The following is a 16,520-nucleotide window of genomic DNA, read 5'->3' as shown; positions in this document are numbered from 1 at the left end:
TTAATGAAAATCACACCATCATATTCAGCGTATCAGAGAACCCTACTGTAGAGGTTGTAAGCTCCTATCTACAAAAATGTGGAATTTTCCATTTTTTGCCAGAAGAAAGATCACGGATGCGTGTTTTTTTTTTTTTTTTTTTTTCTCCAGGGGTGATCGTAATGACCCAGTGGTCCTAGAATATCGTGGGAGGGCTCATTGGAACGGAAATTAAAAGTTCTAGTGCTATTTTTAAGTGACAAAAAAATGGAGAGCAACTAGGCCCCCTCCCACGCTCATTTTTTCCCCAAAGTCACCCGATCAAAATTTTGAGATAGCCATTTTGCTTAACATGGTCGAAAATATTATAACTATGTCTTTTAGGATGACTTAATCCCTCGAAGCCCCCAGAGGGAGGGCTGAAAGTTATGAACTTTACCCAATGCTAACATATAGTATTGGTTATTGGGAGCCGGCTCAATGGTAACCGAAACTTTAGAAAAAAAGGGGGAAATTTCTGATTTTCGAAAAAAGGGGGAAAGACCCCCTAAAAGTTATAGAACCTTAATGAAAATGACACCATCATATTCCGCTTATCAGAGAAACCTACTGTAGAGGTTTCAAGCTCCTATCTACAAAAATGTGGAATTTTGCATTTTTTGCCAGAAGAAAGATCACGGTTGCGTGTTTATTTTTTTATTTTTTTTTTCCCAGGGGTTATCGTATCGACCCAGTGGTCCTAGAATATCGTGGGAGGGCTCATTGGAATGGAAATTAAAAGTTCTAGTGCCCTTTTTAAGTGACAAAAAAAATGGAGGGCAACTAGGCCCCCTCCCACGGTCATTTTTTCCCCAAAGTCACCAGATCAAAACTTTGAGATAGCCATTTTGTTCAGCATGTTCGAAAATATTATAAGTATGTCTTCTAGGATGACTTAATCCCCCAAAGTTCCCGGGAGGAGGGCTGAAAGTTATGAAGTTTTACCCAATGTTAACATATAGTATTGGTTATTGGGAAGCATACAGTACAGACGTTTTCAGGGGAGATTTTCCCTGGTAGTGGGGGGGGGGGGTCGGGGGGTATGTGGGAGGATCTTTCAATGAAGGAAGTTTTCATGGGGGAAGGGACATTGCTATGAAGGGGACGCCGGACTTCCCAGCATTATTTAAAAAAAAGATCAGAAATTAAATATAAAAAAAAAAGTTTTTCAACTGCAACAGCAGCAAAATCAAAACTTTAAACGAACAGAAAATATAACATATATGATTTAGTTCACCCCCTAGTCAATTCATCTCTCTTTAAGCCAGAGATTTTTTAGTACTTTCATAAGAGCTATTTATTCTAATTAACGGCCTTTGTGATTAAGCGGTCAGTTTTAAAGAATTGGAACAAAATTCGAACTTTTTCTTAAAGAGCAAGGTATTGACTAGGGGGCAAACCCCCTAGTATACGTATTAAAAATATATGAATATAGAAGCTCGTTACGTAAATTAATTCGTAAGTTACGTATATTTATTACTAATAAAAACGTTCGTAAATAAAATGAAACAAGTTTCGAGAAAGCCATTTAACCAAATAAAAGTAAATTAATATGGAAATTTTGTTTTAATTATTCATGTACTGTGAGCCAAGATCAAAACCGGTATTTATTTAAAAACGTTCAAAAATTAAATAAAAAAAAAAGTTTTTTTAACTGAAAGTAAGGAGCGACATTAAAACTTAAAACGAACAGAAATGATTCCTTATATTAATGGGGCTGTCCTCTCCTCAACGCCTTGCTATTCACGCATAACCTTGACTCTTTCTCACAACTCTATTTCTTTTAAAAAATAAAAAACTTCAGCGTAAGAAGCAAGGCGGTAAGGAGGGGACAGCCCCTTTAATATACGGAATAATTTCTGTTCGTTTTAAGTTTTAATGTCGCTCCATACTTTCAGTTAAAAAAACTTGTTTTTTTTTAATTTTAATAATAAAATTGAATGTAACTATAGAATTTTATCTTAACACTCAAACAATCAACACTCAAAAACAAGCACTCCTATTTGATAAGCTGAATATCCGATTATGGATGACCTTAAGTACTTATAATTATAAAATTGAATGTAACCATAGAATTTTATCCTAACACTCAAACACTCAACACTCAAAAAAGCACTCCTATTTGATAAGCTGAATATCCGATTATGGATGACCTTAAGTACTTATAATTATAAAATTGAATGTAACTAAATAATTTTATCTTAATGTTTTTATGATATAGACTTTCAAGCAAGGCTGTATTCATGGGGGAAATACTGGGTTTGACCCCCCCCCCCTCCAATATTTGTCCGACTCGTAAAAAAGTAACAAAACTGCGTTTTTTGACATTTTTATGCGCTTTTAATAGTTTTCTACCCCCCCCCCCCGCCCGAAAAAATGACCTCAACCCTAAAAGAAAATCATGGATACAGCCTTGCCTACTAGCCTGCGTTGTTTAGTTTTGATCGTGTTTGCTTACACTTATTCTTGTGACTTCTAGAGTTGGAAAACTTCCTTTTGCACGTCGTGTCACTGAAAAAAGCCTATCTGTTTATCCAACGGATCTTCGCCTTCTCGACCTTCAGGAGAGGATTCTTTTCAAAAGCGTTGACAGGTGGCACTTTCGAATGCTAAACGATAAAGTCAGGAACCAGTGCTATTATAATGCTATATCACGGAAAATGTCTGCTGGATGTAAAACAGTGCTTGATATTGGATGCGGAACAGGCGTCTTAAGGTAGGTTGAAATCATTTAATGCTATGTTAAGTCAGTATCGTTATTTTTGTCTTAAAAAGGCTGCTTGAATTCATTGTATTCACTGATTAATTGGTTGTTTGAAGGTTCATGGTTCTTTATTGAAAATACCAATAAATTACATAGTTTTACATTTTTTTGTTGGCGGGGAGCAGAGCTCGTATACTAACGAGAAAAAACAAACAAAAAACAATACACCCTATCATTAAAAAAAACCAATAATCTTCGCCTAAAACATTTTGAAAACATATACAATTGATATGCCACTCTGACCTACCGCCAACACACGTCCATTCGAGATAACATTAAAATAACAATATCAATTATCAGGCAACAGTGGGCAGGGAGTGCAGAAAGATCTTAACCTATCAATAACAAAGTAATAAAAGTAATAATTGCAAAATACCTTCCTTCACCAAAAATAATTTTTTAATAATATGGGGAAAAGTCGAATAATAATTGCGCGAAAGCGGATGAAATCTTGAATCTGCTGAAATGAGTGAAGCCCTTCACCTTATCCACAAAATATTTTCTTGGAATTGTAAATAGAAAAATTTGGAGGCGCAAAAAGGTTATTTTGGTCTGAAAGTGCTGGTATCTGCTGTTACAAGCCTTTTCTTTGAATTTTGTCCCACAACCAAAATATGTTCTTGGAATAATAGATAGAAAAATGTAGAGGTTCAAAGAGTATTTTATGTGGTCCAAAATTGCGGGTATCTACTGTTATATGTCTTTTGTGTTAGTTTGGCCTGTCTGCAAAGATATACTCTAGGAGTAATAAATATAAAAATTTGTTACAAGTCTTTTCTTGTAGTGATTTTGGTTGAGTTTGCTATTTAATTTTCTGCGTTTGGGACTGAGGCATAAATCCTTTGATAGTGATTTGTAGTGATATCAGGCTGCGGCCCTTCGCAAGGAAATCAGGTTCTGGACTAAGAGAGATGCTTTTTAAAGCTGATAAATAATGCTTGGAGAGTTGATGAAAGTAATTCATCATTTTCAATGATGAATTATTTTCATTGAATTATTTTCAATGATGAAAATAATTGTAAAGAAAAATTATTACATCATTTTTCTTGTGTTTGCAAAAATTCGTTCATGAGACGCACCATTTTGAAAATTTTAAGGAGATGGAAATTTCGTTGTTATGGTACATATTGGGGACTAAAATTCGGATGATAATACTACACAAAAAAGCTAAATCCCATATCGGTGCAAAAGTGAGTGAAGTTTGTATTCTGTGTGAAAACAAACCGGAGGCAAGCATGTCGGACTTTCTTTGAACTTGAATCATCCAAGAATTTTCGATCTCAACAATTATAGCACCGAAGGAGGTCCAATACTTCTCCAATGATCCCTCCCCCGCCTCACCAAAAAATTTTTAAGTTAAAAGGTGGGTATGTGACACCTTGTTTAAACCAAATCATACAAGAATTTTCATTAATTATTATTGAAGGCTACAATTGGGCCCATTTTCCTCCAATACCCCGACCCCCATTCTCTCCCAGTCATTTTGTTTGCAGTTAGACAGGCAAGTTGCACCTTTGAAGTGAAGTCATGGGAAGATCTTCAATCTGAGATACTGGAAGGATAAAACGGGATATGACTCCTCTAACCTTCATCTGCTCCACCCACAGCCAAATTCTAGACAGAAAGGTTGGCACCGTATTTTTTGTTTGAACCAAATTGTGTACATTACTCTCGAAAAACATCCGCTCGCCCCCTCCATCATCTTCTTGAAGAGAGTTAGGCAGGGACTTTTAATCTCCACGGTTGGAGAACCAAAGCAGGCCCAAGGACTCCAAACTGTCGGCCCTCCCACCTCCAATGTTTTAGCAGATAGGTAACATTGTTCCTCTTTGTTGGATCGAAAATTTAGTATGTTTTTCAACCATTGTTATAAAAAAGGACAGTTGAAACGATCGTTAATTGTTGCAAATTCATTTAATATAATAAAAAGCTGCACTTGAGAAAACTTTTAGGAGCTGGAATTTAGTGTGAATCCTTATAGGGATTGAATTTCTCTTCGAGAACCAGATTTCCTGTCGCCCAATAAAAAGAAATTCAGTGCAAATTTTTTGTTTCAATTGACCAACTGTATATCAATCAATTAAATGTAGGCTACAAAGGTGTAGTTCGATCCCGCTGTTTAGGTCTGTAACAAAAGAAAAGCTAATTTATTTAAATCATGTTTTGGGTTTGATTTTGACCAGGGCTAAGACTGTCTATGTTAGTCTCTGGTGCCTTAATGCTGCGGTGAGTAGATGAAAAACTGTTTTTTTCCTTATTAATTAAAAAAACTTTTTCCACAAAATAAGTTTAAAAAATATAAATGTTTTTACTTTTATAACTTTAATAAATCAAATAATTTGAACATTTTGATTACTAAATATCAGTCTATGTATATTAAACTGACAATACACATTCATTTGTATTTTTTCAGTAAAGTGCAAATTTTGTTCTGGCCTTGGGAAGGCATAGGGGTTTTGCGCCCAACTTATGTTAATTTCTGCTCGTTTTGAGTTTCACTTGGTTATTTATCATAATTTCTGTTCGTTTTGGGTTTCATTTATTTATCGATGCTGATTTGTGGTAGTTTCGAGCTTGGTAGATTATTTGATTTTATTTTTGCTCATTTTTTGTTTAATGGAGTTCTTTACTTTTCTTTGAAAAACTTTTTTTATGGAAATTTTTTTAACTTAATTTTTGTTCGTTTTATATTGACACAGTTTTTTCAGGAAAAAAGAAAATAATACTTTAAATCTTTTCGTTTTTAAAGACTTTGTAGTTTTGCCTGCTATGTTTATGCTTGAGAGAAAATTTCAGCAATTTTTAACAATATACGCCACTTTAAAAATCTGGACTTAGTGTCATACCTCCTCTAGTTGACCTGAAATGGAAAACTTGATTCCATTCGCAGAAAAATCTGTTTACTTTCTTTGATAGCTTTGATACATTTACACTATTTTGATTTGGTTAAATTTTAAGAGCAGAAGTAACCTCGAAAGTTTGAACATGATTCCCTCAGTCGTTCTTGGGATACTGCTGAGATGCCTTATTAGGGGATTAGCATTATCACAGCGCATTTTTATTTAATCTTAAAGCAACATTTAGATTTTAAACATAATGGGCCAATGGGATGGTAGGAGTGGAAGGGGGATTAGTTGCCCCCCAATCACTTTTGAGTATTAAAAGGGCATCAGCCCTTTCTATTTTCATTGGAATGAGCCCCTTTCGAAGTTCCCACGACAACTCCTTCGATACGAAGTGCCCTGGTCTAAACAACAACAACAACAACAAATATTACTAATCACTTTCGACTATTAAAAAGGGCACTAGCCTTTGAATTTCCAATCGAATTAGCCTTTTTTGAAGTTTCTACGACAACGCCTTCTATCAAAACCTTATATGCGCCGAGGGAATAACTTAAAACCCTTGCCCTGAGGGTTATGGGGGAGTGTGCTTCTCAAAAACATATTTTCTATCTGGAAATCAACTAGCCTACGCTAAAAAAAATGGCTATCTAAAAATTTTGATTGGATGTGTTTGGGTGAATGATGGACGTGGGGGTGGGATAGTTGCCCTCCAATCAGTTTCGACTATCAAAAAGGGTACTAGCCCTTTGAATTTCCAATCAAATGAGCCCCTTTTGAAGTTTTTATGACAACGCCTTCTATAAAACCTTATATACCCCAGGCCATAACTTAAAACCCTTGCCCTGAGGGTTGTTGGGGAGTGTCTTCCTCAAAAATATATTTTCTATCTGGAGATCAACTACGCTGAACAAAATGGCTATATAAAAATTTTGATCGACAACGCCTTCTTATAAATCATTATATGCCCCCAGGGCATAACTTAAAACCCTTGCCCTGAGGGTTGTGGGGGAGTGTTCTCTTAAAAAAAATATTTTCTATCCGGAAATCAACTAGCCTACGCTGAAGAAAATGGATATCTCAAAATTCTGATTGGATGTGTTTGGGTGAATGATGGGCGTGGGGGGATAGTTGCCCTCCAATCACTTTCAACTATTAAAAAGGGCACTATCCCTTTGAATTCCCAATCGAATGAGCCTGTTTTGAAGTTTCTACGACAACGTCTTCTATAAAAACCCTATATGCCCCTAGGGCATAACTTGAAACCTTTGTCCTGAGGGTTGTGGGGGAGTGTCCTCCTCAAAAACATTTTTTCTATCTGGAAATCAACTACACTGAACAAAATGGCTATCTCAAAATTTTGATTGGATCTGTTTGGGGGAATGATGGGCGTGGGGGGGGGGCTAGGTGCCCTCCAATCCCTTTCGACTTTTAAAAAGGGCACTAGCCCTTTGAATTTCCAATCGAATGAACCTGTTTTGAAGTTTCTACGACAACGCCTTCTATAAAAAACTTATATGCCCCCAGGGCGTAACTTAAAACCATGCCCTAAGGGTTGCGGGGGAGTGTCCTCCTCAAAAACATATTTTCTATCTGGAAATCAACCACGCTAAACAAAATGGCTATCTCACAATTTTGATTGAATGTATTTGGGGGAATGATGGGCGTGGGGGGGGGGGTAGTTGCCCTCCAATCACTTTCGACTATTAAAAAGGGCAAATGCCCTTGGAATTTCCAATCGAATGGGCCGGTTTTGAAGTTTCTACGACAACGCCTTCTGTAAAAACCTTAAATGCCCCCAGGGCATAACTTAAAACCCTTACCCCGAGGGTTGTGGGGGAGTGTCCTCCTCAGAAAGATATTTTCTATCTGGAAATCAGCTACGCTGACAAAATGTCTATCTCAAAAATTTTGATTGGATGTGTTTGGGGGAATGATGGGCGTGGGGGGGGGAGCTAGTTGCCCTCCAATCACTTTCGACTATTAAAAAGGGCACTAGCCCTTTGAATTTCCAATCGAATAAGCCTTTTTTGAAGTTTCTACGACAATGCCTTCTATAAAAGCCTTATATGCCCCCAGGGCATAACTTAAAACCCTTGCCCTGAGGGTTGTGGGGGAGTGTCCTCCTCAAAAACACATTTTCTATTCTGAAATCAACTACGCTGAACAACAGGGCCCTCTCAAAATGTGTTGGTAATGTGTTGGGGGGCCTGCTGGGCGTGGGGGGGGGGCTATGTGCCAAAAATACCATATTGACTATTAAGAATTGTCGCAGCCCAATTAACTTCCTAGTGATACAGCCTGTTATTAAGTTTTCGCAACAACACCTTCTATAAAAACCTTATATACCCCCAGGGCATAATTAAAAACCCATGCCCTGAGGGTTGTGGGGGTGTCCTCCTCAAAAACATATTTTCGATCTGGAAATCAACTCCGCTGAACAAAATGGCTATCTCACAACTGTGATTGGATGTGTTTGGGGAACTGATGGGCGTGGGGGGGGCTATTTGCCCTCCAATCATTTTCGACTATTAAAAAGGGCACTATCCCTTTGAATTTCCAATCGAATGAGCCTGTTTTAAAGTTTCTACGACAACACCTTCTATAAAAACCTTATATGCCCCCAGGGCATAACTTAAAATCCTTGCCCTGGCGGTTGTGGGAGAGTGTCCTCCTCAAAAACACATTTTCTATCTGGAAATCAACTACGCTGAACAAAATGGCTATCTCAAAGTTCCGATTGGATGTGTTTGGGGGAATGATTGGCGTGAGGGGGGGGGCCTAGTTGCCATCCAATGACTTTTGACTGTTAAAATGGGCACAAGCCACTCCTATTTCCAATTGAACGAGCTCTTTTCTAACTTTCTACGACGAGTTCTTCGATACGAAGGGCCCGGGTATGGAGAAAAAAAAACACAAAAAAACAACACATTGTGCCCACATCGTTCTTTACTTAGGCAGCGCTAGCGCACTGCCTATGATATAAGTGGACATTCAGTTTGTTCCTGTTTTAGATCAGAGTGAAAAAATTCGTATTTCCGGCCGGCTAAATTTGGTTATCCGGTCTGCGTCGTTAATTTTGAATTCACTTCTTCAGTATCTTAAGTGAGGTTCTGTGAATTATTACGATTGAAAATTTACAATTGAAAATTACGAAATTTACGATTGATATACTTTTGTAGACAGGTCTTCATTCTTTCGAGAAAATTTCTTGGAAGACATGAGATAGTTTTGCTTTCAATCAGATATATAAACTGGAATTCATATAACAAAATCTGTTTGTTTTTGCTTCACATTCTTCATGAGGTAAGATGTCCATAAACGCCAAGAACTTCACCTCTTTATTAATTTGGCTACAGCAGTGGGTTCTAACTCGGTTTGTGACTTAAGGCAATAGGTGATTCTGATACCACATAATTAAAGCAACATGGGCAAAACTATTAAATTAGTATTTTTTATTATCTCAGTCGATAATTTGAAAATCATTTTGCCATCATAGAGGAGGGGGATCAAGAATTCAGAATTGCATATAACGAATCAGGTGCTTAAAGGCCCAATCGTAGTAAAATTTTACTAATCCCGATATTTAGTTAGTGCTAATTTGAGCCTATTTGATTTTTCATAACATTTTCTTATTGGTTGTATTAGTAAAATCTCATGTAATAGTCTTCTCGCACCCGGGCTGGGGATTAGCCCAGTTAGGGGATGAATGATGCATCCCCTAACTGAATAATTCACTATTAAGTAAAACGGTTGCTTATTTAAATCTGGAATTTAAAACAATTGGACAAAATTGATCGTTCAAGCTTTCTGAGGAGATCATTTTAATACCGTTTGCTCGAATTTACAACTAGAAAGTGTACTCATCTTTTGCTTGCAATTTTGACTAAAATAGATTAACTCACCTTCTAACTCTAGCTTTCTCATATAGTATATGCACAGTACTCATCCAAATTTCGATTTAACCGTTCCGAGTAACTTTAGTGAGACGATTTAACGACGTGTATGACTTTGAAAAATGCAATGTTTGTTGTCATTTTGTCATTTATTTTTTGAATGATTGCTTTATAACAATCTTAATAGTTTTAAGGAATTGAAAGGTGACAAGCGTTGCCATATATAATATACTTTTGAAATGGTTGGTTTTCAGTTCTACACTATTTTCCAATAGGGATTAAATATATTTTCAGTCAAATTAAAAACTATGCACATACAAATGGTTATTATACAAGATAACTCGGTGTGGTACTTTCAAGTAATGTTGTTACGAATTTTGTAATTTATATATAGGCTAATGTAATTTAAAAAGAAAAAAATATTACGTCATTAATCCTATTCTATGAAGGAATTCACTTTGCTTGAAGAACTTGAGCGCCGTTTCTTATCCTTGATTGGATTTTTATATATTGCCGTTAGTGAATAAGCTACATTTGTAAATTTGACTAATATGTTGACTAAATTATTTTAGCATTTTTGCGACAGCACTTGGAGCCAAGTTAGTTTATGCATGTGAAAGTTCGCAGATTTTATGCTCCGTGGCTAAAGATACCATCTGCTGGAATAAATGCAATTCAAGTATCCGGTTATTTTGTGGTGAATCTTTTAAACTGAAGATTCCAGATACTATTCCAGAAAGGTAGGAAAGCAATGTGGAAATACGGGTTTCGACCGTAGACTTGAATAGGGGCCAGATTCCCGCTAGTTGGTGTTATATATTCTATTCTTCCATAAAAAAATGATATTCTAAATGTATAGTGCGACTCCGAGTTAACGGCGAAATCTGACCGGGAAATTTTGCAGAATCTGACCTCTATTTTTTTCTATATCTCTACTGTTAGAGCCTTAGAACTCGTTCTTACTTATTTCCATGGTAACAAGTTGATCAAAATATTTTGAATACTCACAAGGCTGTAGGTGCACGTAGGTTCTTAAGGGTTAGGGTGTATCACAGTTTATCTAGGGGTTTGGGTTTTAAAACACAAGAAAAGCATATCTTGGACCAAAATTTTACTTGGTGAGTTGGTTTTCGGACTTTAGCCACAATCTTGATTTTTAGCTTTAAATACAGGCTGTCCGCTGTGAAGTTGATAAGTCTATATCTAAACTATTAAGCGTTGGAACAAAATTTATCTTTTTCAACGTTGTTTGTCATAGGAGAATGCTAACTTAAAATTATCTTAATTAAGATAATAATTGGAAGGACGCGAACATCACTGTCAAGGAGCACATACCCTATTTAGAATCTATAAGAAAAACGAAGCTGGCTTTTTTTTTTTAGAATACTGCCAAAAATTTAAGCATTCCAGCGTTAAAGTATATGGCCAGTTTGCTAGTGTGTTCGACAGTAAATTTTTTGAAAACTGGCTATAGGTTGGATAAATAAGAGTGAAATCCTAAAACTATTATAAAATTAATCAAAGTTGTTGAAAATTATACTTGTGGTAATAAATAAATAAGAAAAGATACTCCAGACCCAAGTTTGAGGATTAAAGCTCAGGTCAATTGCGCTTTTAAATTCTTCTAACTTATTCGAGGTAATGCCTCCATTAAATAGAGTTCTAAAGTTTCAGCAGCTTTAAAACTTCAAATGACAGCCTTCATGAGGTGTTGATTATCTTAAAATTCAGGAAAAACAAATTAGGTCTTAGCTGAAAATTATTTTTGAACGTTTTGAAAGAATTTAGTTAATGCTGGTTTCGGACGTTGTTAACGTATTTAACAGGACTTTTTTAAGTTGATGTCCTTGATGCTTCAAGTTGCACAGTAATTTTAGTATCACGACCTTCGTTCCGCTTTATCACGGGAAAAAGCTTGTTCGGGATTTAAAGGATCAAGGACAACCCGGGGAAAAATATTTTCGCTTCCCTGGTAGTCCCCGAAGCCGCGCCACGCCGATATGATGGCGGCGAATGTGTGATTTAGTATCGCCGGCGGCGCGCCGAATTTTGTTTGGCGGCGCACTGCCGATTTCTGACCGGCGGCGCGCCACGACGTGCCAATTTTTCTGATTACAAATAATAATAAAAATTCCACTTCACCAAGCACGTTCAACCTCAACTTGATTTTAGTAAGGATTTTTAAATGGTTGGCTAAAAACATACAAGAACAATATGACAAAACGGGAATGTGTTGGGCCGTGCTGAAAGTGTTTATGTTCACCGTTGATCAGACCAGGTAGAATTCTCATTTTTAGCCACTAGACCCAGGGAAGCCTATGTTGTGCTAATGTTTAACATCGATTGATTACTATAAAATCCCGTGTATAGTCATTTTCTTCTTGTTAATGATTTCGGCTAATGTGTGTATAACTTTCAAAGTTTGAAGTTCAAACATCTCTTGTTCATCAAATACGTACGAAAAGGAAGTGAAAAAACAACAACAAGTAACAACATAAAAAAACACTGTATACAAGTCAGATACCATTGCTTAACAACATCAAAAATTTTAAATCAGTGGTTACATCACTTCAGTCACAATTGAGGTAACAAAAGTGAGTTTGTTCACTCTGCTTGGAGCCATTGATCTTTTTGCAGTCACTATCAGTCCTATAAGTCCTATAACTGAAAAAAATATAAAAGTTTTTACTTTTATAACTTTAATAAATCAAATAATATTAACATTTTGATTACTAAATATCAGTATATGTATATTAAACATTCATAATGCACATTCATTTGTATTTTTTCAGTAAAGTGCAAATTATGTTCTGGCCTTGGGAAGGTATAGGGGGTTTGAGCCCAACTTATGTTAATTTCTGCTCGTTTTGAGTTTGACTCGGTTATTTATTGTAATTTCTGTTCGTTTTGGGTTTCATTTATTAATCGATGCTGATTTGCGGTAGTTTCACGTTTGGTAGATTATTTGATTTTAATTTTGCTAATTTTTTGTTTAATGGAGTTCTTTACTTTTCTTTGAAAAATTTATTTTGTGGAAACTGTTTTTTTAATTAATTTCTGTTCGTTTTATATTGACATAGTCTTTTCAGGGAAAAAGAAAATAATACTTTGAATTTTTTCGTCTTTTTAAGAATTTTTAGTTTGGCCAGCTATTTGTATGCTGGAAAAAAAATTCTGCAATTTTTAACAACATAGGCCCTTTTTTGGACACAAATAGTAGTGTTTAATTTAGTTTCATACCCCCTCTTGTTGACCTGAAATGGCAAACTTGATACCATTCGCAAAAATACCTGTTTACTTTCTTTGATAGCTTGGATACACTTACGCTATTTTGATTTGGTTAAATTTTAAGAGCAGAAGTAGCCCCGAAAGTTTTAACATAATACCCTCAGTCGTTCTTGGGATACTACTGAGATTAGCAATAATACAGTGTATTTTGATTTAATCTTATGGCAACATTTAGTTTTTAAACATAAAGGCAAATGGGAGGGTGGGCGTGGGAGTGGGATTAATTGCCCTCCAATCACTTTCGACTAATAAAAAGGGCACTAGCCATTTCCACTTCCAATCGAATGAGCCCTTTTTAAAGTTTCTACAACATCACTTTCTATAAAAAACCTTATATGCCCCCAGGGCATAACTTACGACCCTTGCCCTGAGAGCTTTGGGGGGGGAGGGGTTGTCATCCGTAAAGACCTTATTTCGAAAACTTTCAACTACTTTGAATAAAATGGCTATAAAAAAAAAATTTGCTTGGATGTGTTGGGTGAAAACGTTGGTGTGAGAGGGGGGTTAGTTGCCCTCAAATCACTTTCGAGACTATTAAAAAGGGCACTAGCCCTTTGAATTCCCAATCAAATGAGCCCTTTTTCAATTTTCTACGACAAAGATTTCAACAAAAACTTATATGCACCCAAGGCATAACTTATCAGCCTTGCCCTGAAGACTGTAGAGGGAGTGTCCTGCTCAAAGCTATAATTTCTTGAACTTGCGTGGAACAAAATGACTATCTCAAAATTTTGATTTTGTTGCCTTCCAATCACTTTCGACTATTAAAAAGGGCACTTGCCATTTCGATTTCCAATTGAATGAGCCCCTTTTGAATTTTCTACGACAACGCGTTCTATAAAAACCTTATATGCCCCCAGGGAATAACTTACAACCCTTGCCCTAAAGGCTATGGGGGATCGTCCTCCTCAAAAACATAATTTCTATCTGGAAATCTACTACGCTGAACAAAATGGCTATCTCAAAATTTTTATTGGATGTTTTGAGAAATGGTGGGGGTGGAAGGGGTGTTAGTTGCCTTCCAATCACTTTTGACTATTAAAAAGGGCACATGCCACTCTGATTTCCAATTAAATGAGCCCTTTTCGAAGTTTCTACGACAACGTCTTCGATACGAAGTGCTCTGGTCTAAAGGAAAAAAAAATAATACATTGTGCCAACATCGTTTTTATATGCCCCTAGGGCACAACTTACAACCCTTGCCCTGTGGGTTGTGGGGAGTGACCTCCTCAAAAACATATTTTCTATCTTGAAATCAACTACACTGAACAAAATAGCTATATCAAAATTTTGATTGGATGTGTTTCGGGAAATGGTGGGCGTGAAAGGGGTGTTCGTTGCCTTCCAATCACTTTCGACTATTAAAAAGGGCACAAGCCACTCCAATTTCCAATTGAATGAGCCCTTTTCGAAGTTTCTACGACAACTTCTTCGATACGAAGTGCCCTGGTATAAAGGAAAAAAATAATAAATAATACATTGCGCCAACCTCGTTCTTATATGCCCAGAGGGCATAACTTAAAACCCTTGCCCTGAGGGTTGTGGGAGAGAAACCTCCTTAAAAACATATTTTCTATCTGGAAATCAATTACGCTGAACAAAATGGCTATCTAAAAATTTTGATTGGATGTGTTTGGGGAAATGGTGGACGTGGAAGGGGTGTTAGCTGCCATCCGATCACTTTCGACTATTAAAAAAAGCATTAGCCGTTTCATTTCTTAATCGAATGAGCCTTTTTTGAAGTTTCTACGATAACTTCTTCGATACGAAGTGCCCTGCTATGGAAAATAAATAAATAATACATTGTGCTAACATCGTTCTTTACTTAGGCAGCGCGATTGCGTTGCATATGATAATATCCTGAATTGCCTAATACTCTTTTACCTACCTCTTTTCATCCGAAAAGTCAGAAAGAAAAATGAACCGAATTTCAAAGTGGAAGGTAGAATCTTTGTTTCAAGAAAAAATTCTTTTTCTTCTTCCTACGAACCGATATACATGGCGAGCCCAAGATGAATGTATTAATCTTTAAGAAACAGATTAGCTGGGATGACGGTTGAAGCCCGGAGGTCGATATCGATAAGAAAAAAAGAGAAAAAAAAAAAAAAAATGGTGGCGTATTAGTGACGCCGCCGCCAATAGAATCAGCGGCGGCGTCAGCGCGCTGATGCAAGCTCGGCGGCGCGCCACCGTTTTTTTGGCGGCGTGCTGCCGACTTTTCGTTGCGGCTTCGAGGTCTATTCCCTGGACCCATTTTAAGTCTATTCGTATTTAAAAACGTGTTTTTGTAGGATTTTTCCCTTTGGTTGTTTTTGAAATTACAAAGTTTTAAGGACAGTAACACATTTTCGTCAGTGTTTCCGCATTGACCCGGAAAAATAAATAAGCAAAACTAATTAGTTAAATTTGACAACACTTTTCCGTCCGTAAAAATTCAAACATTAGCAATATCTTGAAAGTGCAGGGAAAACAAGTCAGGTCTCGGCTGAAAATTATTTTTGAAACGTTTTGAAATAATTTAGTTAACTTTGTTTTGGGATGTTGTTAACGTATTTAACAGGACTTTTTTAAGTTGATGTCCTTGATGCTTTGAGTTGAACAGTAATTTTAGCATCACGACCTTCGTTCCGCCTTATCACGGAAAAAGCTTGTTCAGCATTTAAAGGACCAAGGACATCCCTGGGAAAAGTATTTTTGCCTCCCTGGACCCATTTTAGGTCTATTCATATTTAAAAACGTGATTTTTTAGGATTTTTCTTTTTGTTGTTTTTGAAATTACAAAGTTTTTAGGGCAGTAACACATTTTCGCACGTGTTTCCGCGTTGATCCGGAAAAATAAATAAGCAAAACTAATTAGTTAAATTTGACAACGCTTTTTAACAATATCTTGAAAATGCAGGGAAAACAAATTAGGTCTTGGCTGAAAATTGTTTTTGAAACGTTTTGAAAGAATTTAGTTTACGTTGTTTTGGGACGTCACTAAGGCTTTTACTTTAAGTCACTTCAAATTTGAAAACCAAATTTTATAGGATTTTGTTTTGGATGTATTTAAAATTAAAAAGTTTTTATGGCAGTAACGCATTTTCGCCAGTGTTTTCGCGTTAACCCGCAAAAATAAATAAGCTAAACTAATTAGTTAAATTTGACAACACTTTCCGTCCGTAAAAATTCAAACATTAGCAATATCTTGAAAATGCAGGGAAAACAAGTTAAGTCTTGGCTGAAAATTATTTTTGAAAAGTTTTGAAAGAATTTAGTTTTCGTTATTTAGGGACGTCGCCAACGTTTTTACTTTAAGTTGCTTCAAATTTGAAAACGTAATTTTATAGAATTTTTTTGGTTCATTTTAAAATTACAAAGTTTTTAGGGCAGTAACACATTTTCGTCAGTGTTTCCGCGTTGACCCGCAGAAATAAATAAGCAAATACTTAAATTTGACAACATTTTCCGTCCGTAAAAATTCAAACATTAATAATGTGTTGATTCTAAGAAATATCTACACCTTCAAAGAAAAGCTACGTCTTTTAAGCAATTTGGTGCCACTTGTTCTTAAGTTTATTCTTTACTAATTTTTCACCAACTTTTCTTTTAAATATGGTGCCCACTGCTACGAAAAACCGCATAACTGGATATGTTGGTCTTTTTAGTGAAAAATATAGCATTTTAAAACTATTAAAAGACTGGAGTGAGAGACAAAATGACAAATCTATT

General features: G+C 36.2%; 1 protein-coding gene across 4 annotated transcripts in view; it reads left to right on the top strand.

Moving 5' to 3' along the window:
* The window catches only part of LOC148952567 (protein arginine N-methyltransferase 9-like), a 50,190-nt gene that overhangs the window by 21,410 nt on the left and 12,260 nt on the right, over positions 1-16,520 (top strand). For 3 of the 4 annotated variants that reach the window (XM_089089017.1, XM_089089016.1, XM_089089019.1), the window contains exons 4-5: positions 2,498-2,734; positions 10,094-10,261. In XM_089089017.1, coding sequence (XP_088945143.1) covers positions 2,498-2,734; positions 10,094-10,261 — 405 coding nt within the window. The remainder of the gene's footprint in view (positions 1-2,497; positions 2,735-10,093; positions 10,262-16,520) is intronic. The other variant, XM_089089018.1, reaches the window with a different exon arrangement.

The sequence above is a fragment of the Artemia sp. Qi Xiang Cuo genome, chromosome 5 (assembly GCF_049724085.1).
Source record: "Artemia sp. Qi Xiang Cuo chromosome 5, ASM4972408v1, whole genome shotgun sequence".
Taxonomy (NCBI): Eukaryota; Metazoa; Arthropoda; class Branchiopoda; order Anostraca; family Artemiidae; genus Artemia; species Artemia sp. Qi Xiang Cuo.
This window is presented reverse-complemented; position numbering and strand designations above follow the sequence as displayed.